The 25,998-nt window shown below is 37.8% G+C and overlaps 1 protein-coding gene across 1 annotated transcript in view; it reads right to left on the bottom strand.

The window, feature by feature from the left end:
- Positions 1–25,998, bottom strand: part of BIRC6 (baculoviral IAP repeat containing 6) — a 305,550-nt gene that overhangs the window by 214,790 nt on the left and 64,762 nt on the right. The window contains exons 10-21 of the mRNA XM_063443109.1: positions 23,961–25,355; positions 17,508–17,657; positions 15,120–15,345; positions 14,093–14,253; positions 12,293–12,424; positions 10,179–10,310; positions 9,184–9,362; positions 8,904–9,034; positions 6,898–7,059; positions 3,310–3,441; positions 2,869–2,966; positions 2,579–2,726 (exon numbers count right to left, since the gene is read on the bottom strand). Coding sequence (XP_063299179.1) covers positions 2,579–2,726; positions 2,869–2,966; positions 3,310–3,441; positions 6,898–7,059; positions 8,904–9,034; positions 9,184–9,362; positions 10,179–10,310; positions 12,293–12,424; positions 14,093–14,253; positions 15,120–15,345; positions 17,508–17,657; positions 23,961–25,355 — 3,046 coding nt within the window. The remainder of the gene's footprint in view (positions 1–2,578; positions 2,727–2,868; positions 2,967–3,309; positions 3,442–6,897; positions 7,060–8,903; positions 9,035–9,183; positions 9,363–10,178; positions 10,311–12,292; positions 12,425–14,092; positions 14,254–15,119; positions 15,346–17,507; positions 17,658–23,960; positions 25,356–25,998) is intronic.

The following is a 25,998-nucleotide window of genomic DNA, read 5'->3' as shown; positions in this document are numbered from 1 at the left end:
GCCAAGGTATTGAAAGGGGGGTATGTTTAGTCTTTTTTAGTAGCCACTTAGTCACAAACACTGGCCAAAGTTAGCGCTCATATTTGTTTTTGTGTGAAAAAAGCAAAAAACTAATATTTGGCCAGTATTTGTGACTAAGTGGCTACTAAGAAAGACTGGACATACCCCACTTGCAATACCTCGGGTTGTCTACTTTTGCAAATGGTATGCTATCATGGGGGTAATTCTCATTCCTGGGCTACCATACGCTCTCAAAGGCAACATAACCAATCTGGCAAATTTCAATGTCAAAAAAATGAAATGCAAGCCTTATATATGACTCTCTAACTTTCCAAAACACCATAAAACCTGTACATGGGGGGTACTGTTATTCTCGGGAGACTTCACTAAACACAAATAGTGTTTTAAAACAGTAAAGCATATTACAACAATAATATAGACCATAAAAGTGCCATTCGTTTGTAAAAAAAAATTCGAAAAACGTCACTTTTACTTAAAATATCATCGTTGTAATACAATTTACCAGTTTGAAACACTAATATTTGAGTTCAGCGAAGTCTCCCGAGTAAAACAGTACCCCCTATGTACAGGTTTTATGGTGTCTTGGAGAGTTACAGGGTCAAATATAGTGCTTGCGAATTAAATTCTATGCACTTTCTCCCTGTGTTGTCAGGCATGTCAATCAAATTTGAATTAATCAAATCACATAATTATGTTAAAAGATTATTTAAATATACTCATAGAATTTTAAGATATATGCATTTATAGGTATTTAAATTCTACGTGTATACTAATGTAATCTTTTAAGTAATATATATATATATATATATATATATATATATATATATATATAGTTGCGGTTATTTGTATTTTATATATTGATATATATATAGAATGTCATTCTAAGTGTATTTTGTTACCGATATATACCGTATTTATTCGAGTATAACGCGCATTTTTTTTTAACCGATTTTTAATTTAAAATTAGGGGTGCGCGTTATCCTCGAATAAATATACCTCCCAGGACCGCCGGGCTCATTACAAGCCCGGCGGTCCTGGGGGGGCGGGCAGCAAGCGTTTACTCACCTCCGTGCAGCTCCTCCAGCTTCCCAGTGTAAATCTTGCGAGACCCGCGGCCAGCTCTGATGCTCTGACGTCGTCAGAGCTGGCCGCGGGTCTCGCGAGATTTACACTGGGAAGCTGGAGGAGCTGCACGGAGGTGAGTAAACGCTTGCTGCCCGCCCCCTCAGGACTGTAATGAGCCCGGCGGTCGGTATTATCGAGCACCCACTCGAATATTTATTCGAGTATAAAAAGCACCCTAATTTTAGATTAAAAAATCGGTATAAAATTTTATACCGATTTTTAATCGGAAATTAGGGGTGCGCGTTATACTCGAATAAATACGGTATATTAATAACAAAATACAGTTAGAATGAAATTACATATGCATATATAATTTATATTAAATTTTGTTTCAATATTTTATTTATTATTTTAATTATACGTATTTATATATAAAATATATATGGACATCTATTATATATATATATAATATACATACATATTATATATATGTAACGTCATTCTAAGTGTATTTTAACATTAATATATATACTTTAAATATATATATATATATATATATATATATATATTTTTTTTAAATTTATTTTTACACGTTTAATATTTTTTTCTATTACTTTCCACCAGCAGAGGGACTGTGACATTTCAGACAGCCCCCCTGCTGGCAGATCCATAGCCAGCTATAGGGGGCCATGTGATCACTCTATGAGAGCGATCACATGGCCCCGGGGGGCCTCATTTGCAGGAGGGGGGCTGCCTGGGCTGTCAGGCAGCCCCCCAGAAGAGGATCGCGGCGGAGGTAAGTACACCTCTCCTCCAGGGGCTCAAAGCCGTTACGGCGTTCCATGCCGTCGCAACGGCTTTAAAGCCCATTTAATGCGGGACGGCATGGAACGCCGTAACGGCGTTAAGGGGTTAATACTAGTAAATACTGCCAGGATACTGCAAGCACATCTTTGATATTGTTGACCACTACCTAATTATCATGGCTATTAACTATGTATCCTAAGTGACGGGCTCAAGACTTGCCAGTTCTCAAACAATTAGAAAATGGTTGGATTATACTGGGAAGGTGCCAGTGTACTCCTGGCACCATAACCACTACAATGGGCTGTAGTGGTTATTGTACTTTGATTGTTACTGCAATTGCCCAAATGCAGGTTTGATCACTGCAACAGAACATAAATTTTTCCTATGGGAGAAGCTGATGTGATAGTTGTGCAAAAAGAAGGGGGTTTGGGACTACCCAAAAGGAAGATGTGCTAGCACATGAAAGAGAATGCCTTTTAAAATGGGTAAGATCAAGCATTTTCACACAGCCATGCACAAAATGCAGCTTCGTCATGTGGAGAAGAAGCATTATTCCACCTGGCTTCAGATGCCTATCTAGACGAACTAGGTTAAAAAAAAATAGTACCGTAACCATGTTTCTTTTAGGAAAACCATCTAAGAGTTATATAAACTTAAATAGAACAATATGTGCGTAGTTTGTTACCTTGTCTGAAGCAATGCCTCCATAGGTGTCAACCTGTCCTGTAACTGTCTGGAGACAGCTGTGAGAAGAGATGCACAGGCCGTGCTGCAGCCAGCAAGATCTTCATCTTTCACATAATTTAACAACACAAAATACCAGTATACAGATCCTGCAATAAAATGTCCAAAATATAAAGTCACTATTACCTAAAACCATAGGTGGACATAGATAATAATGGAAACAAACAAAATACAAGTTTAAAACAAAGTAAAACGTTTGAAAAATATCTGAAATAAAATTACTCTGCTTACCTCCAGTGGCAGCAGACGGCAGGTAGGTTATGTTCTCCAACAACGCCTTCAAAAGGACATATCCAAAACCTTGCTGGCTAGGATCACACTTTCCATTGCTTAAAAAGGAAAAATAAGGAGTTCACAAACTTAATTTGTGAGATCAGTTCCTCACTTCTACTAGATTATCCTTTTTTAAATGTATTTTTTATTTTTATTTTTATTTATTTTTTAAATATTATCGCATTTATTCAGGTTAAACAAGCAATTTGTATCCCAGTCAAAAGTGGACATTATATGATGACAAATAAGTCTGAAAAACTAAGCATTATTTGAGATAAAACCACAGTATTTGCTTATAAACCGATTAAGACAAGAGGACTACTGGGACAAATTCACCCAGAAGGCATATACTTAATAATAAATCTACAGGAAGAGAAGTAGCATGGGAAACATACAAACCTTATGCAGAGAGCCAAGAACCTGGAACACTTATGAGCTATACTTCTTCCAGCCTCAAAAAAACATGCACGCACAATATCCGAAAGACACTTCCTCGTTTTAGAAAGCAAACTTTCTTTTCCCTCTCGTAAGCTAAAAAAAAAAAAAAAAGCTGCAGTTACATGAAGGCATATTCATTTTGAGAGGCACAAAGGATGCAGTCAATTTGGTCAATTCATTAACATTCACTGAATGGTTGGACCTTACAGTCACACAACGAGTCCATAAAACTGAATTAATAGAAACCCTAACTAGTATATCTGAAGAAGGATATATGCCAATGTGAAGAGTAATAAGAAGCACAGGTTAAATAATTGCTTCTGGCATCATCAACCAAGAAGAATTCAATTTTATTTTTTATCCGAATTGTAAAATAGCCATTTTTTATGTTTTTACCAAAAATACACAAAAATATCAATAACCCCCCCAGGTCGGCCCATTATTAGTGGGATAGACCCTCTGTCTAGCAATTTTATCACAATATGTCGACTCCTTCCTCCAGCCATATGTTTCCTTGAGCAATACATATATTAGAGATACTAAATACATCTTACAGGATTTACAACATGTTAAATGGGAATCCACATATCTTTTGGACACTGCGGACATCACTTCTTTATACTCTTACATTCCCCACCAAAAAGGGGATATCAGTATTGAGAGATATTTTTAATTCATATAAACATATACAAGACCAACAAACTGATTTTCTTTTAATTTGCATTTCTTTTGTGTTAACCAAAAAAAATTTTCTGGTTTGATCAACAGTTTTTTCTTTAGCTATGTGGCGTCGCCATGGGTACTACGTTTTGCCAATCTATATGTATCCCATTGGGAACAACACCATATTACCCTGGGAGAGCAGACTGGGGGCCGACTGGTCCTATGACGACGCTACATAGATGATGTGTTGCTAATTTGGGAAGGCGATACTGCAAGTTTTTCAAAAAAGTCAATGCAAATGAATATAATTTACACTTTTCCTCTAAATCTGATGCTACATCTATTAATTTTTAGATCTCACAATCTATATTGAGCATAATCAATTAAAAACAAAAACTTATTTTAAACCCACCGACTGTAATACTGCTACAGAACAGTCCAGCTCTTACCACCCTTCCTGGCTTGCTAACTTCCCCAAGAGCCAGTTGGTTCGCCTTAGAAGGAACTGTACTGACAACCAGGTATTTATACAACAAGCTCATATTATAAAAACACGTTACAAAGAAAAGGGGTATAATCAGGCTAAACTAAAAACAGACAAAAAGACAGTTTTAGCAAAACGAATTGAAAAAATTCTCAGGAAGCATTGGTATATTCTTAAAAAAGGACGATATCTAAAGAAAAATGCTACCTGAATTTCCAAAGGTAATCTACAAAAAAAAGCTAATAACTTAAAAAACAAATGGTCTTCTAGCCTTCTCCCTGTCAGCTCTCCAGCCCCCAAAAAATTGGTTACAAACTTCTATAAGTGGTTTCTTCTTTTGTGGCCACTGCTCTACGTGTAAATACCAAAAAAGGAAAACTGATAACTGGGACATATACACAAAAAACGTATAAAATCAGAAAACATTCAATGATCCTCCACATTTGTAATTTATTTATTGCAGTGTGGATGTGGAGCACAATACGTGGGCCGAACTACAAGAAAACTCCACGTCAGGCTCTTAGAACATTTTAATAACATAAAAAAGGGCAAATTGGATCACAATGTCCCTAAACATTGCAATGCATGCCCCCAATTTAAATGGGAACATTTTCTAGCTTTTGGCATAGATTAGATCAGCCTAGGGTGGAGAGGAGGGGATTAATTAAGTGAATTAGTTTGACAAGAAGCATTTTGGATTTATAATTTAAAAACTTTGCATAATGGTCTAAACGCAGAAATAGACCTTAATGGTCTATTATAATTGGAATTAGCCCTTTTCCTTTCTTTCCATATAAAATAGAAACATCTGGAGTAAACTATTTTGACTATATGTATATGTAGTATTGAATATATGACACATGTATGTATGTATATCTGTAAATTTGATTTACCAATATAACTATTGACAGTTTGATATATCAAATATATTTAATGATACTTTATAATATATACATTTTCTTTACATCTATAGAAGTGTAAGATTTTCCTTATTATTTGCATACTGATACATATACATATACATGCCAATATTGTCTTCACTTGAAATGTAATTTCAATCATTTAAATACACAGATGTTTATATCAATATTGTTAATATAAAATTTTATCTAAAGACATATTTGACAATATCACAAATTTTGGTTTAAATATAAGCCCTTTTTGATATACAGACGTATGTGTCACTTTATGGGTCTCAATTTAAATATGCACTGTTGTACATACGACCGTTGATTAATATACCAACGGCCGTATATAGTTTTCTCTCTGTCTTGATTTTAATGTAATAAGCATGCAAGAGATGTCCGGCTTTGCCGTACGTGCGCGCCCATGCGCTTTATCCATTTGCTTTTATATTTATGTCATCTACCACTTCCGAGTCGCATGAAACATAAGTCATTGCGACGCAGAAATGCAACACATGAAGATTGGTTTCCCATGAATATAAGAAGTCGCTACAGCATAGAAGGACCACAGACCCGGAGGAAGTCCACCATCCGGACGAAACGCGTTGGACATCAAAACTGAACTACTTTTTATTCCGATTTTTATTTTATTAGCATTTGTCTCATTTTACATTTTTTACTGGCATCCTGAGGATCCATCTTTTCTCTACTTGGTTCCACATGTGAGGAGATATGCCCAGATTTGCTGCCTGTTTGAAAGTGCAACTTTAATAAATTTCCTGTGAATTTTAATTGTACTTCACCATATGTGGCTCTCTTTCTACATCTATTAGAGAAATACATGAAGATCCATGTGATTGATACCCACTGGTCCTACCATTCATATTAACCCCTGGTGGGGTGAGAAGTCTATTTTCACTTGTGTTTGTGAGTTTAATACTTACCAGCACTTTTTCACTTTACTATAATTGTTTTACACTATGTAGTGTTTTTATTCTAATTATAGGTTCACATTGACCACATATCCCAGGTCCAATTTACCAGGTTGTATTTCATTCAATTCTATATTTTATACATGTACTGGGTTCCTTTCCCAATTTTCTTTTCTCTTGTCTTGGTTTAATGGGGTGTCTGTGAGGTACACCTAGGGAATACCTAGATTTCACGTACTACTTTAGTGTGTATATTGTATATATTTCACTAAATAATTGTGCTTACCTGAATTAATTTGCCATTTAACACACTACAATTTCCAAGAATAATAAAGTTAAGACACAGTCAAGTAATAAGTTACCCACTAGCAATCTGACTAGCACTAGCTTAGAGAAAGTAGCAGTTAAAATCAGAGCTGATAACCCAAACATTATACATAATTCACATATTGTCGTGCCAGTAAGAAGCCAGGCTTTACATATACTACATGACAAAGTACAGATAAGATTACAGTTGCACACGGCTTGCTGTATAGAGCAAGCATGTTATTCTAAAATATGTTACCTGCCAGGTCCATTAGAATGCACCCCAGCCAACCAGCAGAGGATGTCTAGAGCCAGGCTTTGTGCATGTTCTGTGGCAAGCCCATCGTCTGTCTTTTTACAGAGCGTGTTGAGAAGCTTCTCATGAAATTCAGAGAACTGCAGCATGGCACAACGCTGTACCCTATCACGCAATAAAGAAAAGCACATACTTATACAATGCTTTAAATAATCATTAAAAAAAAAAAATCTACCCCCGCAACACTAACAAAAAAACTTCTTATAATGAAAAAAATAAAATATACTTTTGTGTACAAGGCTTTTTCAACAATATAATAATTAAGTTCTAACATTAGTATATGCAACAGCTGTCTATTTTTGACCTATTACATGTTCAACTCTATTAACAGAGACGAGGGGGATGTTTAACCATCAATGGTTAAATCATACCACCATATTTACACAAAAGGAGGGGAAAAAAACAATTAAGTTTCCAAAAGATGACCATTTAACCCCTTAAGGACCGAACTTCTGGAATAAAAGGGAATCATGACATGTCACGTGTCCTTAAGGGGTTAAAAGGGTTACTCCAAGCATTACAACCACTACAGTCTGCTGTAATGGTTATTACGTGAGGAGTAGCCTGGCACAATTTCTAAGTAACAGGGCAAACTGTTTTGCAACATTTTGTCCTCTTCAATGGGTCCCAACTTGACGTCAATAGTCCGCTAATGGCCAGTGAAGTGCACCTAGTTTCTGCAAAGCTGCAGAGGTCTATCCACTCAGCCATTAGTTGGCTGACAGTGTCAACTCAGTGCTCTCAGATAATGGATTACATCATGTGCATAGAAACATGCACATAATTTGGATTAAAGGGACACTCCAGGCACCCAGACCACTTCTGCCCATTTGAGTGGTCTGGGTGCCAACTCCCACTACTCTTAACCCTGCAAGTGTAATTTTTGCAGTTTTTTTTATAAACTGCAATAATTACCTTGCAGGGTTAACTCCACCTCTAGTGGCTGTATACTAGACAGCCACTAGAGGGCACTTCCTGGTTTCTAGCACAGGAAACCTGTGCTAGAGCGTCACTGGACGTCCTCACACTGTGTGAGGACCTCCAGCGTCGCTCAATTCCCTATAGGAAAGCGTTGAAAATCATTTTTCACCCCTTCAGCAACCAGGGATTGGGGGGGTGGGAGGGAGAGGGAACCTGCAGTGCCAGGAAAACTGATTGTTTCCTGGCACTAGAGTTTCCCTTTAAAAAGCCCAGAACTCTAAGGACGTGCTGCACAAACAGACTCCAGGCACCATAATCACTAAAAAAACACTGGTACTCATGGTGCTTGGAGTAACTCTTTAAGAGACATCAAAAAGTACTCTTAAGCAATACAACAAAAGAAAGGGTCCAAACTGAATATTACAGATGCTACATTATATAAAGGGAAGGCTAACCATGGTAAAAAGTTAATTTATTTTAGTGCTACTACTTCTAGGACCATAGTCCTAACTTATTCATGAATTGGGGCGGAGTAGTATATGTATAAATTAGGGTATGATTTTAAACCATAAATATTTGACTTCTGCACCTAAAACAACATATGACAATTGTGGTGATACAGAAACAGATGCTGAAGGATGGAGTAAGAAAGAATAACAGACTGAAATGCAAATACAATTATGCTCTTTGATCAAATGCAGCTTAACCCCTTAAGGACACATGACATGTGTGACATGTCATGATTCCCTTTTATTCCAGAAGTTTGGTCCTTAAGGGGTTAATGTGAATTTGAAACCTTAAAAAAATGCAAAAGCTCACACGCTACTTGATTTTTTTAAAATAACTTTAAAAAAAAAAAAAAAACACTAGACCGAAAGATAACCACTGAAGCTTCTAAAGCATTAGACACACTTTATCAATTAACATATACTAGCAGTGATCCTTAAGCACAGCTCAAGATGTGCCTCATATAATAGCGCTTAAATGTCAATGTAATTGTTAAATTAATAAAACAGCATATCACATACCTTTCCTTTGGTATACATGTTTTCTTAAATCTTCGAATAGTGACAGAGACTTCCTGAAGAAAGTCACAACCTCTAAGATTATCAATTTTCCGTGAAGAGTTGCTGGTATCTATTTTTGAAGCAGTTTTGTCCTCCAAAGAAAAGTGGTGGAAAGTGAATAGATGGTTTTATGATAAAAATGAAATGTCAGAAAAATAAATAAATAGTATACTACTAATATTGTACAGCTTAAGAATTAAACATACAACACATATATGAACACATTGTGCTGTATACTTACTTTGCCTGGAACAACTTTAGCCAAGAGTGATGCAAGGGAATGTCCCTTTGCACTCGGAGGCTTCAAGGATGGTATTCTCAGAACTGGCCTGGTTCCCCCATTGCATAGTTCCTCCGATCCTCTGTCATTTACAGCCTTGACATGAATTAAAAATGACCGATATTTTCCACCAGCCATGCCTTATTAAAAGAAAATAAATTACTAAACTTAAAAAAAAATAAAAAATAAAAAAAACACACACTGTGGGCAACAATACAACTTGGTCATTTTAGAAAATGGCCCCAGAGATATTTTACATTTCTGCCACTGTTAAATTCTATTTAGTTTTTACAAGATTAAACATCATATTTTTTTTTTTTTAATCTTCCCGCAGCCTAACCTGCTCCCTTAGTCATTAAACTCATGGACCATGTTCTGTCCATCTCCCTTGCAATACGCTTGAGTCCACAGTCATATTTAACTCTTTCATGCATTATGTGGTCAGTAACTGGATCTCAAAATAATTTAAAAGTATGAACAGGAAGAATAATTATCACTGTCATTTATTATGTGCAGGAAACCATTACAATGTATGATCAATTATGTTGTGGATTGCCCAGGGGTAGGGAAGGAGAGGTAAGACAATAGGTTGCACAGCAGCTGATTTGTAAGAAAAGCAAATGTAGGGAGACAGTGATTATACTTAAATCATCTAAACACTGCTTTGAAGTAAGGATTTTCACAGAGAATTATTGCTTCATGCTGGCTTTATCTCAGCAAGTTTCCAAAAAGGAACCTGACTGAGTCTGAAGCCAAATAAATGTGACTAGCAGCTGAAGAGTTGCTAGTCAGAATATAAATAAATAAATATCTGCAATATAGAGCTGCTTTAAAAATTATACTTGGGAAAAAATTACAAACCACGTTAAACAAAACCAGCAAACTATTAAAGGCATATTTTAATACAGAGAATGCATTTTTAATATGTCAATCTTATATTGGTGCGTGGTAGCTACCTTTCACAAGTTTAGGACTTGTTAATGTTAACATCCCAGCATGTCCAGAGAGGTCAAGACCACTTGCCAACCAGACTGGACCACATAAAATATCTTCTTTGTGATCTTCTAAAAATGGACATAATCTTGGACCTAAAAAAAGAAACAAACAGAAAGGAAAACTACCAATATCAGAAAATGAATGATTAAGTAATAAAATTGTATAACTACAATATATTTTCTACAGTACACATGTCATCTTTTTATTAAAAACAGAAAAGTAAAACTTTTGAAGCAAAACCGCTTAAGAGTAAACCGGTCGTAGCGGGTTCACTATAACATGAAATCCCCCAAATGTATTGAACACATTATACATAATATGCTAAATGTATAAACGCTATTTTATGCTCTTTCAATAGACCAAAAGTCGCAGGTCAGATAAGAACACCCTAGGATCTTTGATTTGCTGTTCAGAATACTTTGATGTCATTAATCACATAATTTAAAACAATGGTGGATATTTTTCAAAGAGTTCTGCTCTAAAAAGTTTTCTGAAGTGTTAAAATGTGGGGAAAATCACCAAGTAAACCAGTTGAACCACATGTACAATGCATTGGTCACTCCCCCACGTTTACATTTTTGAGCCACTTTTTAAAACAGAACATATGCAAAAAAACAAAGACACAAACTATAGACAAGCAAATTAGGAGACACATGCACTCCAACTGCATAATGTTCGGCTTAGGGTTGAACCCAATTTGATGGTGTTGACTGAAAAAATAAAGGAACAAAGTACTATATGGAGTAATATATGAAGTAATATTAAGTATACTTTTTTGGTTCATTTACACATACTTTTATTCACTATAATGAATTATAAAATATTTTATATAAATATAAAAGGAAAATGTGTAAACTGTTTAAAACCGGCATAAAACCATTATGGCCCTGAATTACTATTTTTGGAGACGCTTTTCAAAATGATTTAATATTTTTTGGATAAACGTTTAAAATTATTTAATAGATTGATAAATATTTTAATAATGTAATACTTTGATACTTTTTTTACATGATTGTGACAAAGCTCCTTTACACTGACTGAATATCTCTGCAACATCAGCTTCCTAGCTTCTAACAGACGACTCTTGATCACTTCAGACTCAGTCGCCAAAGCTTGTCTGAATGTATAAGATAGAATGAACTTTATCGTACAGAACACAACTGTTTATACGTGGCATTGGTGAATTGGTGACCTACCTGCAAGGGGTCCACCATACAATGAATCGGACAGTACAACTGTCCATCCTTAGCAGCACTCATCTGCAGACTTTATTACATTATCCCCAGCTAACAATATTGCCTCCCTGTTGTGCACTCCCAGTCCTAGAGGAACACAAAATGTCTGAAAAACCAAGAAAAAAAAAAAAACACCTTTCTCTGGACTGTAACCCCCCCCCCCCCCCCCCTCACACACACACACACGCATAATCAAACAAGGAGTTCCAGGTGAGTGGGGCAGCTTAGTCCCAGTCTCCAAAAAGGACTCCACTGGCCTCTGGGGAAAGCATTCAAGCCCCAGGTATCCTCCAAAGTCTCCTCGACATCCCCTCAAAATAGTTTTCTATCTGGTGGTCGGAGGACCAAGCGATACCCGCTTAAAGTTTGACTGGAACTTGGCACAGGCCCAATCTGAGGAACAGTTCCAGAGTGTGTCTGGGTATCTCCCAGTCATGCGCTTGATGTGTAAAACAAGTTCAAGTGATCATCAGAGGTCCTCAAGTCTGTCTGGGAAGCATCCGGCACCTCCATAACCCTCCCCCACAATTACATTAGCCCATTTAGGGGCTCTTGAGACCAAGCCCACAGGCAGAGGTCAGGAGACAGGCCTTCAAGCCTCTCCAAGAGTCTGTGGCACGGGAGCTTCAGGCACAATTGTATTTTACAATTTTGAACAATTAATTTTACAAGTTTATCGAAAAATATTAGATCATTTGAAAAGGATATATATAAAAAAAATATATATAAAAAAAATAGGCCTCTGATTTAAGGCTTAAAATATGGTGTTCACATGTAATACCAATAAACCACAAACCATCGGTTCTGTAATGGAATAAAATGATTTTGAAAATGCTTACACTGAGAATCTTCCACTTCCATATTCTGCATCTCTTCACTTAAATCCACAAAGGCAGGTTTCCCATTTCTCGGGGTTTCAACATTGAAGGCTGGAGACAGGGGAAATGATATATGCCTATCTATAGGTGTCTCTGCAAAGTGGAAAGTAGATATAATAGAACCAGGCATTCTTAAATCATAACTTACTTAGTTATAATATCTATGCAGAAAACATGTACATATCAGCATATAAGCATAACGTTTTCACATATATTAAAAGTATTATTTATGGATCAGAATTTGGATATATCTCAATATCAAACTATAACTTGCATGGCACCTGAAAAATCTATTTACATATCCTTGAGAAGGTGTTTCTTACCTTACTGAGGACAGTAACAGAGCTATAATTTAGCAGACACATATAAGTGACTTAGATAATCTGAAAAATAACATGGCCCATGTGAGCTAGAACAGGGATACATTTGAGACTCTAGAACTGAAGCTGGCTAGCCAACATATAGTGTTTCACACAGTTTCGTTTTATTTAGGAAGTGTTACACAAAGGATAAAAACAAAACTTCAAACCTCTGTTGCACTTCAACAGTGTTTTGAAGATTCACATAGTGTCCATTATTTCTCACTTACAAAATGAATATTCCAAGAGAAATCTGCACTTTTGTAAAGTGTCTGGGTTGATTGCAATGGGTCCCACCATAAAGTGGAAGTCAATGCATCCGAAAGACAAGTACTAAATTCAAACATTTCTATAAGAAGCACTGTAAGCACAGCATGGCCATTGCGGCACGTCACATACATTACAGTGTTTCTTTATAAGAAGCTCTGAATTGCCTGGGGGATCATCAGAAGTGTTGCTCTAAGGGAGCAGAGCTGAGCTATGGCAAGGAGCCATATTGCCACCGGATTTAAGGTAATACAGTATAGTGGGGGAGCAATAATTTAAATATACTCCAGCAAGGATTTGATTTGTAATGCTGGAGTGTTTTTTTAAGGTAATAAAAGAGTGTGTGATGGAGGGTGGAAAAAGCAGTTAGACGAATGTCTCTTACATGTTTTTGTTTCAAATTTCCCATCCACTCTTCAATACACCCAGTCTCCACTCCTTCAAAAAATCATTAAAAACCCACTTCTTCATAAACGCGTATCAATTAAACTGTTAATAGCTCCCGACTGATTCCTCTTCTGCAACTGTCACTTGTTTAATACTATCCTTACCTTTTTGTGTCACTTTACCCCACTCCCTCTAGCATGTAAGCTTATTGAGCAGGGCCCTCAACCCCTCTGTTCCTGTGTGTCCAACTTGTCTGGTTACAACTACATGTCTGTTCGTCCACCCATTGTAAAGCGCTGCGGAATTTGATGGCGCTATATAAATACCAATAATAATAATAATAATAATAATAATAACATGTCTAGATCTATGCCAGGAATAAAATGGTCAAAGGGAATGTACTATGGCATTCAAAGTAGGCATACAAGGAATGTCTTGCTCTCTTGCTCCTATTCAACGTTTCTGCTTAATAATGCTTTAATTTGGTTAAATGTTATAAAACATGTTTTAATATGAGTGTGAAATAATGAGTGGAGCAAAGAGAAGGGTGTTTCTCTTTGCTCCACTAATTATTTCACATTTTCTCTTGTTGGTATTTTTGGGGAATTGTACCAGAGTGTGAAGCGATTTTTAAACACTTTTAACACCTTAAATCCTGCTTAGCACCCAGATCCTGTTTTAATGTTTAATATGAATTTAAAAAAAAAGAGTTACAGACTGAAAATGTATAATTCTGTCAAAATCTTACCATTAACTTTGGCCAAGCCTGGGGCCTTATTCTTGAGTAACGTCACTTGTATTTGTGGGATGTTTGTGATGTTAGAATTCAATAGAAACTTGAAGTCAACATGTCCCACCATGCAGGCTTTAGGTAAGACAAGTTCAAATACATGTTCATCCCAGCTATTACTGAAGAAAAAAAACAAATAGAATAAAATTTAAAAATATATGCTTAAAATAACTGTGTGCATCAATAGTTACAACACAAAACGGTTATAATACATTAACACACATTACGCAAATAAACCCCACACACACAAAACATGAAATCTTTACTACAAAAAACAAACAAAAAAGAACCCACAATGTTATATTATTAGAGTAATACAGTAGAGAAAAAAATGCAGGTAGATTTTGATACCATATTGCCTTATGGCCTTTTCAAGTCACAGACTAGTTATAGTTATCTAAAATAGTTATCTTTTGCTATATTGCAACAATTTTCTCACACATTGTTTACTGTTGAAGACATTTCATTCAATCAATTACTTAGTTTTATGAAATACCAAACCAGGGATTCTCACATGAGGTTTCCCCGATTTATATTTTACTATACGGGTTGACCAACGGCTGAGCAACCCCCATCCAGGATGTTCTCGGTATAGGGGTTACTAAGCCGTAAATATTTTAACCTGTTAATGCCATTCTGATTATAAAAACAAAATTAATAGACTGTTATCAGAGAACAAACTAGGTCAATTTTTTTCTAAAGGGTAGAGATGTTTTCTTGTTTCTCAACAGGTGAGATATTTTATTCTCTGTCGAGGAGGAACATCACTCTTGCAGCTTGGAGTAGAAGTTTATCAAACAGTCATGATCTTGTAAAATTTTAAGTCACTCATAAAATGTTACACTTGTACCATGGCTCGTTTAATTAAGCATCCAGTACCAAAACTAAATAGGTACTGCAGCATCAAGCTTTGCTGTAAGGGTAGTAGCTATGTCTCTAAAATCCTCATCCACTAGTCCCTGGATAGAAATTTTTTTAACCATACCTGTCATTCTGGAGTTTCCATGTGCGGGTGTGCTGTGCTGCATCTCCATGGTGCTGCTGATGTAAGTGCTGTGGATGGCGCCTCTGCTGCTGCTCCTGCTGAACTTCAACCCAGCACGGCGGAACAGTGGCGGAAAACCTGGGTATGAACGTCTCAAAGCGAGTCAGTTCCACTAAACAAGTCAATATTTCCAGAGAGAAATCTTGTTCCACCAAAAGATCAACACCTAAAGATTATAATAAAGAAATTTGCAACTTCTGCTTCAGTTTAAAGTTTACAAATGATCACTTTTATATTAGCTATTGCTTCATTTAAAAAGGGATGCTTGAAACAGTTTAGACTCCTCACTTCCTCTTTCTAATTAAATAAACAATATGTTAAAGTAAAAATAATTAAAAAAAAAAAAAAAAAAAACACGAACCTTGGGTCTGCAAAGAGCTACCATTACCTTCCCTGAGCTAAATAAGTCCAACATCAGCACTTCCCATAGCTAAATAAGTCCAACATCAGAAACTCCGGCCCTGCAAATGTTGCTGAACTAAAACTCTCATGATTCTCTGGTTATCTATTTCATTCAAAGAATCATGGGAATTTTAGTTCAGCAACATCTGGAGGGCCGGAGTTTGGGGAAGCCTGCTCTACACCATCAGACTAGTTTATTGCAGGAAGCTTCCCGAAGGATACGAAAGTAGGTGACTGACACCCAGTGGATACCAAGTAAGTTGTTAAATCATTCGCCAACGAATGCAAGTTGTTAAACCATTGGCTATTTACCGTGAGAGGGCACCATTGCACTCCTTGCATCATAATCATTACAGCTTGCTGTAGTGGGTATAGTGCTTGCAATGTTCCTTTAAAGCAACTGAAGGCATGCAAAGCATCATGGGAGTTTTAGTTCAACATTTGGGTACCTGCCTTTAGGCCTCCCTGCTTTAAAGGGTCACTTTAACCATTTAGAGGGTGGGCACATTTTCAGGAAATGCTTAGGAAATTTATATAAAAACAAAAAAACAACAACATTTTACTTACCTGGAACCAGTGCCGAGCGAAGCTCCCAGTATTAATCTTTACTCCCTATTCAATGTCACAGGGGCTGCGTGCTGTCCAATCATAGGCTTCTCATAGAGAAGCCGGTAATTGGACTTACTGACGACACACGTGAGGCTAATAGCTAATGAGAAGATTTATACATTTGCCATCAGCGTGCGTTGACAACAGATGTACATTATGCACAGAATTGACACTGGTACCCGGAACAGAGCCATAGGCTGCAAAGGTCAAGTTGAAACACTGCACATACTGACTCCTATCAGAATGACCACTTCAAATCACTGAACTGGCCATGGTGGTTAGAGTAAACCATGAATTATTTAGCAAATATCATGCTGTTCTTTTTAGGGGCACCAAAAAAAAAAATCTTTGCAACACACAAAGAGTGAATAGAAATCAGTTGTTAATCTCTAAAATTGTTTGTGCAAGCTACCCAACTCCTGAAGCATATGCAGAGAGTAGCTTCAAACTGAAGATTCTTTTTAAAGCAGCTCGATCACTAAAAATTAAAAAAAAAAACTTTATCTAATCTGTGTAGGCATTCATCAAACTTAGCTTTGAGAGAATATGTTTTCTAGTAACTCAGAGAGGGAGCCCTTATGGGTGTCTGCTTGATCTAAGGAGGTGCAGGGCTGCAATCAGATCTCTTGCATCCCTGTACAAAATCATTGTCGTCCTCCCTCCACTGCACATTAACTAACGCAATCTGGGGCTACCGACTGAGCAGAGCTTTTCATTCACTCCCGCACTGCATTCTTCTAAAGCCAGGTAGACAAGATCTGACATCACTTCCTCCTAGTTCTGCGGGGAACTAGAGGAACAGGGGCTGTTGATACAACCTGTTAAGGGTCTGCTTTGCCCCAAACCCAGATGGCATAGCAGGCCCCTTAACCCTTTCCAGTTAGAGGATATGCAAAGCATCTGCAAGCATCGTGGCACAGCTGGGCCCCTTGCGTGTTCTTGAGTACTGGCAGAACAAGTTCTTATAGTTCACATGTTCGTAACAAATCCGGACCTCGTAGTTCCATTTGTAACAAATACATTTATTTTTTAATAGCAAAAACATATTCTACAGCACTGTACAATAGCTTAAACAATACAAATTAATACTAAGAAAACATTTTGACATACAGGAGTAGCAATATTATTTCACTTCATACGAGTGCATTTTTATTTCCCTTTTTTTTTTTTTACATTTCAATTCCCCCCCACTCATTCCCCTCCATCTCCAGAGGAAAAAAAAAAGAGGGGTCCTGTTTTTTTCCATGGCTTCAACATTTTGTAGAAAATTTAAATCACTAATCCTGAACACACACAAGTTATAGGTTTATGAATTACCTGTAAGACCAGGACTAGAAGGGTTTGACATAGGCTTGATGCCTTCTACAAACTGCTCCACACTCTTTGTTAATGATCCATCAACAAGGATATCCGTTTCATCAAGGTCATCACAAGCTCCTCCAATCTGGAGAAAGTGAAGTTCTCCACCTTTTGTGAAAGGGAAAAAAGTAAATATAGTGTCCAAATGTGTAAATTATTTAAGCAGTTTGTAAGATTGGCAAAAAAAAAAAAAAAATCTGTCATGTGAGTTTGATATAGACTAAAAAGAAAAAAAACGAAAAAAAAAACTGACTATAGAAGAATTGGAGATTTGTTGCCTATATTTTTACATCTGGTATTCAATTCACTACAATTTAGAGGTTAGCAAGTAACCTTTTAAAAGGGATACTATAGTCACTTGAACAACTACAGCTTATTGCATTTGTTCTGGTGAGTATAATCATTCCTTTCAGGCTTTTTGCAGTAAACACTGTCTTTTTCAGAGAAAATGCAGTGTTTACATTGCAGCCTTGGGGATATCTCCAGTGGCGGCTCCTCAGATGGCTACTAGAGGTGTTTTCTGGGGCGGTGCAGCACTGACATTCAGTGTCTCCACCCTCTGCATGGAGACACTGAACCTTCCTCATAGAGATGCATTTCTATGAGTTGCCAGGGTTGTGTTTGACTTGTGCTGGGTCTGCCCCTGATCAGCCTCCTTGCTAATCTGAGCCAATCAATGCTTTCCTATGGGAAAGCATTGTGATTGGCTCAGATCACCACTAATGATGTCAGTCAAGGAGGTAGATCAGTGTCAAAGCCAGTACCAGAAGACTGGAATAAAGGTAAGATTTTACTATATTTAGGGGATCAAGGGGGGCCAGATGATGTTTTTTAACACTTTAAAGGTCAGGAATACATGTTTGTGCTCCCGACCATACAGTGCTCCTTTAACTCATTTAGAATTTTCATAATTTGCTCATTGTTCTGCAACTAGCTGGAGAGAATTCAGTCCCAACTAGTTTGAAAATAATCCGCACTGATGTGCGGAAGCAGTAGATCAATTGAAAAGGTGGCCACATTACAGATATATGCAGCCTCTCAGTAACAATATTGATCCCAGATCCTCAGTTTAAGACTCTCAGACCCTTTATTCTGTTTGTGCTCCATCTAACCAGATCAGTGCACTTGTGCTTGTTGTTCTTTCAGATGTGCTCAACACTGCAAAGGTTAAGGCAAAGACAGTTTAACTCTCTGTATATAGTCTATGATTACCTGCTCAATATTATAATTTGTATTTATTTATTTTTTAACTACATTACATATTTTGTCCACTCCAATATGACCGAAGAATAAAACAGATAAACCGCTCAAAATTAGAGGCGCAGTTTATCAGTTTTATTCTTTGGTCAATTTGTTACACAAGGTTTGGGAATCCTTTGTGTATTGACTGCTGCCTATACACTTATAAATTATAGTGAGCTTCTAGACTTTTTTCCTTATTTCCTCCTCCAAAACAAGTCTAAAAACACAATTCTCAAGGCCCACCAAAAATTCTTACCATAGGTGTCAATTGGAAATCATTCAGTTAAACAGTCCATGGCTAAAAATTTGCTTGCATTAGGTAATTGCAAAAGGGACAGAGTCTGAGCAGTTGGACTGAAATCATGGCTCTCATATGACCCAAACGCCTAACCCTTCAGGTGAGAATGCAGAAGCTTCACATTTGCATTTTCCATCCAAAACTTTTAAAACGAGCAGGCATTAAGCTAAGGTACTCCAGAGCTCTAAGAGGATTACTGCTCACTTTTTTTTTTTTTTTTTTTTTTTTTTTTTTCTTTTCTTTTGGATCAACAGCAAAAAACAGGTGTGAGGAAGGCTGAACTTGATGGACGCAAGTCTCTTTTCAGCTATCTAACTATGTAACTATGTAACTAAGACTGGATGGATCTAGAAAGTTTCACTTCAGCATCATCAAAACCGGTTTGCCAAAAAAATGGAGACCGCATCCAATGACTATGCACAATATCAACTAAATACCGGTATATTTTAAAGATACAGAACTATACAATGTATAATTCTCTTAACTTCACAAAGAAAAACAGAAGTTACTAGGTTCACCTTTCATTCTTCCACTATACATTTCTCTAAACTTGCAGTCTTCGATCTCTCTCTATGTACCGATATTTATTGATTTAAATTGACATAATTTGTCACCTTGTTAGTTTCTCACAGCCTAATAAGTTTATTAACATGCTGCTTTTTCTCATGCTGAGCTACAATAGCACATAAGAATCCTTCAACATGTCCAAGAAGACATCGCTCACGCAGAAACAACATTCACATATCGGGAGCTCCATGAGTCAATCACCTTCACCTCCACCTTGAGAGAAACTAATTCCTGATGCTGCACCCATAGAACTTTTCATGGATCGGGCCCACTGGGCCTTGCACTTTTCAATAGCCACCTCAACCCAACCACAATACTTTCTTGTCAAGAAGGCACTTAAGCGCACATAACGTGATTTCTTTCCTACAAGTGGATGCCCATCCAGTGCCATTGTTTCCAGGGCTTCACACCTAGTACCCTGCACAAACGGCATGAGCTTCCACTACTCACACAAAGAATGCAGTACACCTGGGGACACCCTTTTAAAGTCTTTGTCCGCAAGGGTAACAATTATTTGTTGTCTGCTTGAAAGCAAAGGGTGTAATAAGGTTAATTTATAAAAGTTAAAATTTTTATTAAAATGTGCACTTTTTGCTAAATGAAAAAAAGAGGACACACTCTTTACACAAAGCTTTTCAGCAAGTTAAAGTTGTTTAGGGGTCTGGAGTAACCCTGTGTGTGTTGTTGTTTTTTTTTGTGTGTGTGTGTGTGTGTGTGTGTGTTTCCTCCGAGCCTCACCAGAAAATGATATTTTGCACACAATTTTGTTGCTTTCAACACTACTGTTCAGTATTGTGTGGGGAAGGTACAGTGCCCTTGGGTTATAATCCTGTTGCACTGGGATGACTGCTGGTCCTCATCTGCTCAGCCCACTTGTTGACATCAATGAGGCAACACAACTAATGCATATTTTAGACTTCATACTACTACCTTCCATTTTGTTTTCATTACTGCATAATGTCCGTTTAACTTGCAAGGTTGAACTTATTCTCCATTACATTACATTACATATTTAGCTTACAAAGGTTAGCGTGTTTAGTCCACTCATCCATTTACTTGTTTTATGGCTGTTTTTACAAATGGGTTTCATATCAATCAATGAATTGATAGCTCCCTACACCACAATATACCTCAACACTAAATTGGTAACAAGCTTACAATGTAAGAACACCATAATGTCATCCTGCTGATAGCTGCTACCTACTCATCTCCCTCTTCTGTGGAATAGGTATGGTGATAACTCCAATTCTGTATTCTACTTTTTCTATCCTTTACTTCTCTTGGGAAGTCAATTATGACATTACATTCTGGGTATCTTTACACCTCCCCTTATATTTTAATTCCCATTTCTTGCATGCCCCCTTATGAATATGCACTAGAATCTCTTTACCTACCCCACCTTAATAAAGATAGTTTTATTATCCTTACTAGGATGATGGCTTTCCTTTTTAGTACTGCTCACATATATTGTAAATCTACACATCGCTGTACCACTTTTGTTATTCCCCCAAGTTTCTGTTTTGACTAACCCTCATGACCATCCTCTCTCCCTCAGAGTTTACCACTAAGTATTGGGTTTCTTTAACCCCTTAAGGACCAAACTTCTGGAATAAAAAGGAATCATGACATGTCACACATGTCATGTGTCCTTAAGGGGTTAAAGGACAACTATAGTGCCAGGAAAACACTCATTTTTCTGGCTCTATAGTGTTAATAGGTCTTCCCCACCCTCAGGGTCCCACTCCCGCAGGGCTACAGCCCTGAAGGGGTTAAAACACATACCTTTTTCCAGCGCCAGGCTCGCTGCGCTGGGTAACTCTGCTCCCTCTGCCGACGTTGGCGCTGAATGCGCATGCAAGAGCCGCGCGCACATTCAAACCGCCCATAGGAAAGCATTTCTCAATGCTTTCCTATGGACGTCCAGCGTCTTCTCACTGTGATTTTCAGAGTGAGAATCGCAGAAGTGGCCTCTAATGGCTGTCAGTGAGACAGGCACTAGAGGCTGGATTCTCTGAAACTGCTATTTTTTCAGCTGCAGGGATAAAACTAAGAGGACCTGGCACCCAGACCACTTCATTCAGCTGAATGAAGTGGTCTGGGTGCCTATAGTGGTCCTTTAATGGTATAACTGATTGCGTCTCTGTCGACATTGACACCCTTTTCCTGCCTACTGCTAGAGTTTTGCACTTCTTCAGAAATGGAGCTTACACTGGCTTCAGGTATAAGACCAGAGTTTCTCTACATTCTCATTACGTAACTTCTCTTTTTTGCTCGGGCTCACCCCTCCTTCTTTACTTTTTTCTTCTCCCTTTCTCTTCTATATTCAGAGTGGCTATACTCAAGCTTATATGATCTTATCTCTTAATGTCTCAAACTAAAATGCATCTTCATTAATGCTAAGTGCCTCAATACTCCCATCAAAAGATATAGCCTCCTCCATAGGGCACAGACATAGCAGGCATATAAACCCATAATGAGGACACTACATTGTTTTTTAAGCAAACTCGTTAGCCACTAAAACAAAAGGAGTAGCTATAGTTACGTTCTTCCTGTCCCCTTACTGGTTTATCTATGTCTAAGGACACTGAAGGCCTATTCCGGTCACTGACTGGGAAAATTGAGTCTGTTAGCATCACCTTTTGCTCTTTATATGACCCATACTTCAAAACCGTCATTTTGGCAAACGTTCTTGACCCACCTTTCCACATTACCGGTGGCGAATGCAATGCAATTGGTTCTCCAACCATGAACAGGAAGGTTCAGGAGTGTACAAAATCTTGTCAGTCTAGGAATGACATCTAATATTCTCAACATTTCAACTCACAATCTTTTGGACATCTGGAGAGTACAACATCCATCCACATTGGATTTTAATGTTTTTATTCCCCAACATTCCCAAAATTCCTATTCAAGAAAAGATCACTTTCTGATTACCCCTAGCATGGCTCCTTGAGTTCAATTATGCAGAGGTTTCCCTAACACTATCTATACTTTAAAAGTCTAAATTAAGTTATGGTGCTTAAAGGACCCTGGAGGCACTCTTACCTCAACGGGTTAAATCATTATCGAACGGTTTAACCCCCAGAGGTGCCTCGAGCAGCAACTTCATGGCACTCTAACGTTCAACCAAACACCTATAAGTCTGTGTTGTGTTTTGGTGGTCTCTGAGCACTTTACAATTTTTGCAAGGGATATTTTTTTCCTTTAACATTGTTTAATACATAGTTTTCATTTCAAACCATTGACTTTTGCACTCAAATCTGTAAAGCCAATTAAATAGAATATATTATTATATAATAGAACTATTAGCCTGGCAAGTGAAAGCTAGCAATACCAGTAGAAATTCAACCTCTGTGAGTGTGTTGGGGTAGTGTGCAACTATTATGGTCTGGTTGGTAGCACAGAACATTTTAAATCCGGTATTAAAGTGGTTCTGTCACCTCAAACTTACCTTTCTCCTATTGTTTCCTCATCTTCTTTCAGAATATGCTCTTTTCTTCATTTCAGAAGTATTTATCTTTAAAACATAAGACAAGGTAGGGACTACTTTCTCTTCTGCATATTTCCTACACTTGACAATCTTGACAAAGAGTGGAGCGTAAAGGACCACTATAGTGCCAGGAAAACAAACTATAGTGTTAATAGGTCCCCCCCCACCCTCATGGCCCCCTCCCGCCAGGCTCTAGGGGGAAGAAGGCATTAAAGGCTTCCCTTTCTCCAGCGCTGGGGACTCTCCACCCTCTTTCATTGAATGCGCATGTCCGGCATGAGCCGCGCGCGCATTCTGTCAGTCAATAGGAAAGAATTCTCAATGATTTCCTATGAACACTGGTTTCATCTCACTGTTAAAATCACAGTGAGAAGCACAGAAGCGCCTCTAGCGGCTGTCAATGAGAAAGCCACTAGAGGCTGGATTAACCCATATGTAAACATAGCAGTTTCTCTGAAACTGCTATGTTTATAGCAGGCAGGGTTAACCCTAGATGGACCTGGCATCCAGACCACTTCATTAAGCTGAAGTGGACTGGGTGTCTATAGTGGTCCTTTAAGGCAAGGTCAACACCCTTTGTTAACTTAAAAAAGGAAGTGGAGCTTGTCTTAAGCCCCACCATTTGTCAAGATTGTCAAGTGAAGGAAAAATATGCAAGACTTTATTTTATGTTTTAACAAGATCAGAAGTGAAGAAAAGAAAAACAGTTTATGAAAAAGGAATGATGAAATAAGAAAAATGCAAGCTTGAGGTGACAGAGCCACTTTAATTATTGTGCGCATACTAAATTCAGTGTTCGAATACATATCCATACCTTTTGTGCATGCACAGAGCCTGTCAGTCCCTGAGCAGTACACAACCGACACAAAGGGGTCCACTTCCTCTGTACCTTCCTTTTTAGGCGGGTCCACTTTAGCCATAACTTCAAATGTAGAAAGATCTAGGATTTTTACAAAACCTCCTTGTGTGGTTACCACAAGGTGGCCCAGACTCCACAAATCACTTTTTTTCTCCTTTCCATTGACATTTTTTGGAATTAAATGTGCTTCTTCGGTGGGCTCCTCACAGTCATCATCTCTATTATCCAAAACGTCTGGCTGTAACAAAATAAGTGAGGTAACTGCATCCTGAGGGTCCTTAATATGTAAAATTTTGACAGGTTCTTCCTCTAAAGTCACAATCCTGGTGGTATAATTAATTTTGTAAATAACTAGGTAGCCACCACTAACTCTTCTCTGGTCTGGTGGAATAATTAATGGGTCATGAACGCTGGTTGAAGATTCACAAGGGATAACATTGATGCTTGTGCCATTCACAGCAGTGAGACTTGACTCTGCTTCACCTTTCCTCCTGCTACAAAGTGCAGAATTTAATTTGTTTAAATTATTCAAGGCCTCTACTTGATTTATTGCACTCAAAGAATCTGCAGGACATTTTTGTAACCCTACTAAAAGATGGACTCCATCCGCACAAGGAATGATAGAGTCTACACAAAGGTTCTCCTCCTCTGCAAATTTAGGCAGTTTCATACACTGTACCAAGGTTCCTGGCTTAGGGACCATAGCTGTCCACTTCTCAGAATCTGGAGAAGCAAGACTGGCAGTGGCCTCAGCAAATTGCTGAATATAAGTGACTGGTGGGTCCTGAAGAAGCAACTGCTCCTGATTATCCAACTCCATCTCTATGATCTGTGGGACAGTAAACCCATCATCATGTAAACTTTTGCTCATTAAATTGTTCATTTGTGAAAAAAGCTTTCCTGCCTTTTCATCAGACTCTTTGATGCTGTATAGCAACAAAACAGGCAGAGTTCGTTTTACCAAAGGAGAATTAAGGTCAGAATTAGTGCCAGACTCGTTGTCAGTTGAACCCTGCTCTGAGGAGCTTTCTCCTGGAGTCCTGTTTAAAGCATCAAGTGACCTGCGACAATTGCTACTAGTAGGTGAAGAAGTAGGGGATTTATATGTTAACAAACCACCAGTCAATAGGCAAGGGAAGGGAATGTTGTGCTGTTCAGAGTGTTTTTCCTTGGTCTTTTCACTTTTGCAACCAACTAAAGAAGGGTTTGCTCCAAGCTCCTCCAAGTCTTTAACTGTGTCTTCTAGGACATTTGCAACAATCTCCCATTGAAGCTTTTCCGGCTGTTGGAGAATGCTTAGGGCTGTTATATCCAGACTCATTTCCAGGGATTCCTTTTGTGAAGGGTGACCTAAAAATACAACAAGAATGTCAGACATTTTGTGAAACAGTAATGCTGGTTATGCTACTACAATATATAAATGCCATTAGGGGATACAGTCAGTAAAGCCCATCTGACAACCTACTACATCGGCTGGTGCACAAGTATTTCAGACCCAAACTATGCAAGTTTGTAGAAGGACCTCGTCACCTCATGATAGTGACAGATTGATTCATGTATGTTGCCAGACAAGAGCTTGAAAACCTGCATTTTGCTAAATAATGCATGTTCCATTTTTCAGGTAAGCACGGTCTCTAATAAATGCGGTCATAGTTGAAATTCCTGAATTATTTACTTTCTTTCGGACAAGTGGCCATGCTAGTCGCACATAATAAGTCTACTTACAGTTCATTAATACAAATATTGAATATAAAATGCGTATAACATACGTTTTCATGCTGTAAAATAGAGTCAAGATAGAGTATAAAGAGCTATAGATAAATAACACAAGTCCTTAATAATAGATGTGTTTTCCTACTGCTCCAATTCTGATGTCAGCCAAATATCAGGGGTGGGGCCAGTGCGGGCAGGTCCTCACGGCATGGGAAATAAGGTAAATTTTAGCCCTTTCTAGGGTGGTTAAGTGGGGGCATGCCACCTAAGTTGTGATTTT

Source organism: Pelobates fuscus, chromosome 2, assembly GCF_036172605.1.
Source record: "Pelobates fuscus isolate aPelFus1 chromosome 2, aPelFus1.pri, whole genome shotgun sequence".
NCBI classification, from domain to species: Eukaryota; Metazoa; Chordata; class Amphibia; order Anura; family Pelobatidae; genus Pelobates; species Pelobates fuscus.
This window is presented reverse-complemented; position numbering and strand designations above follow the sequence as displayed.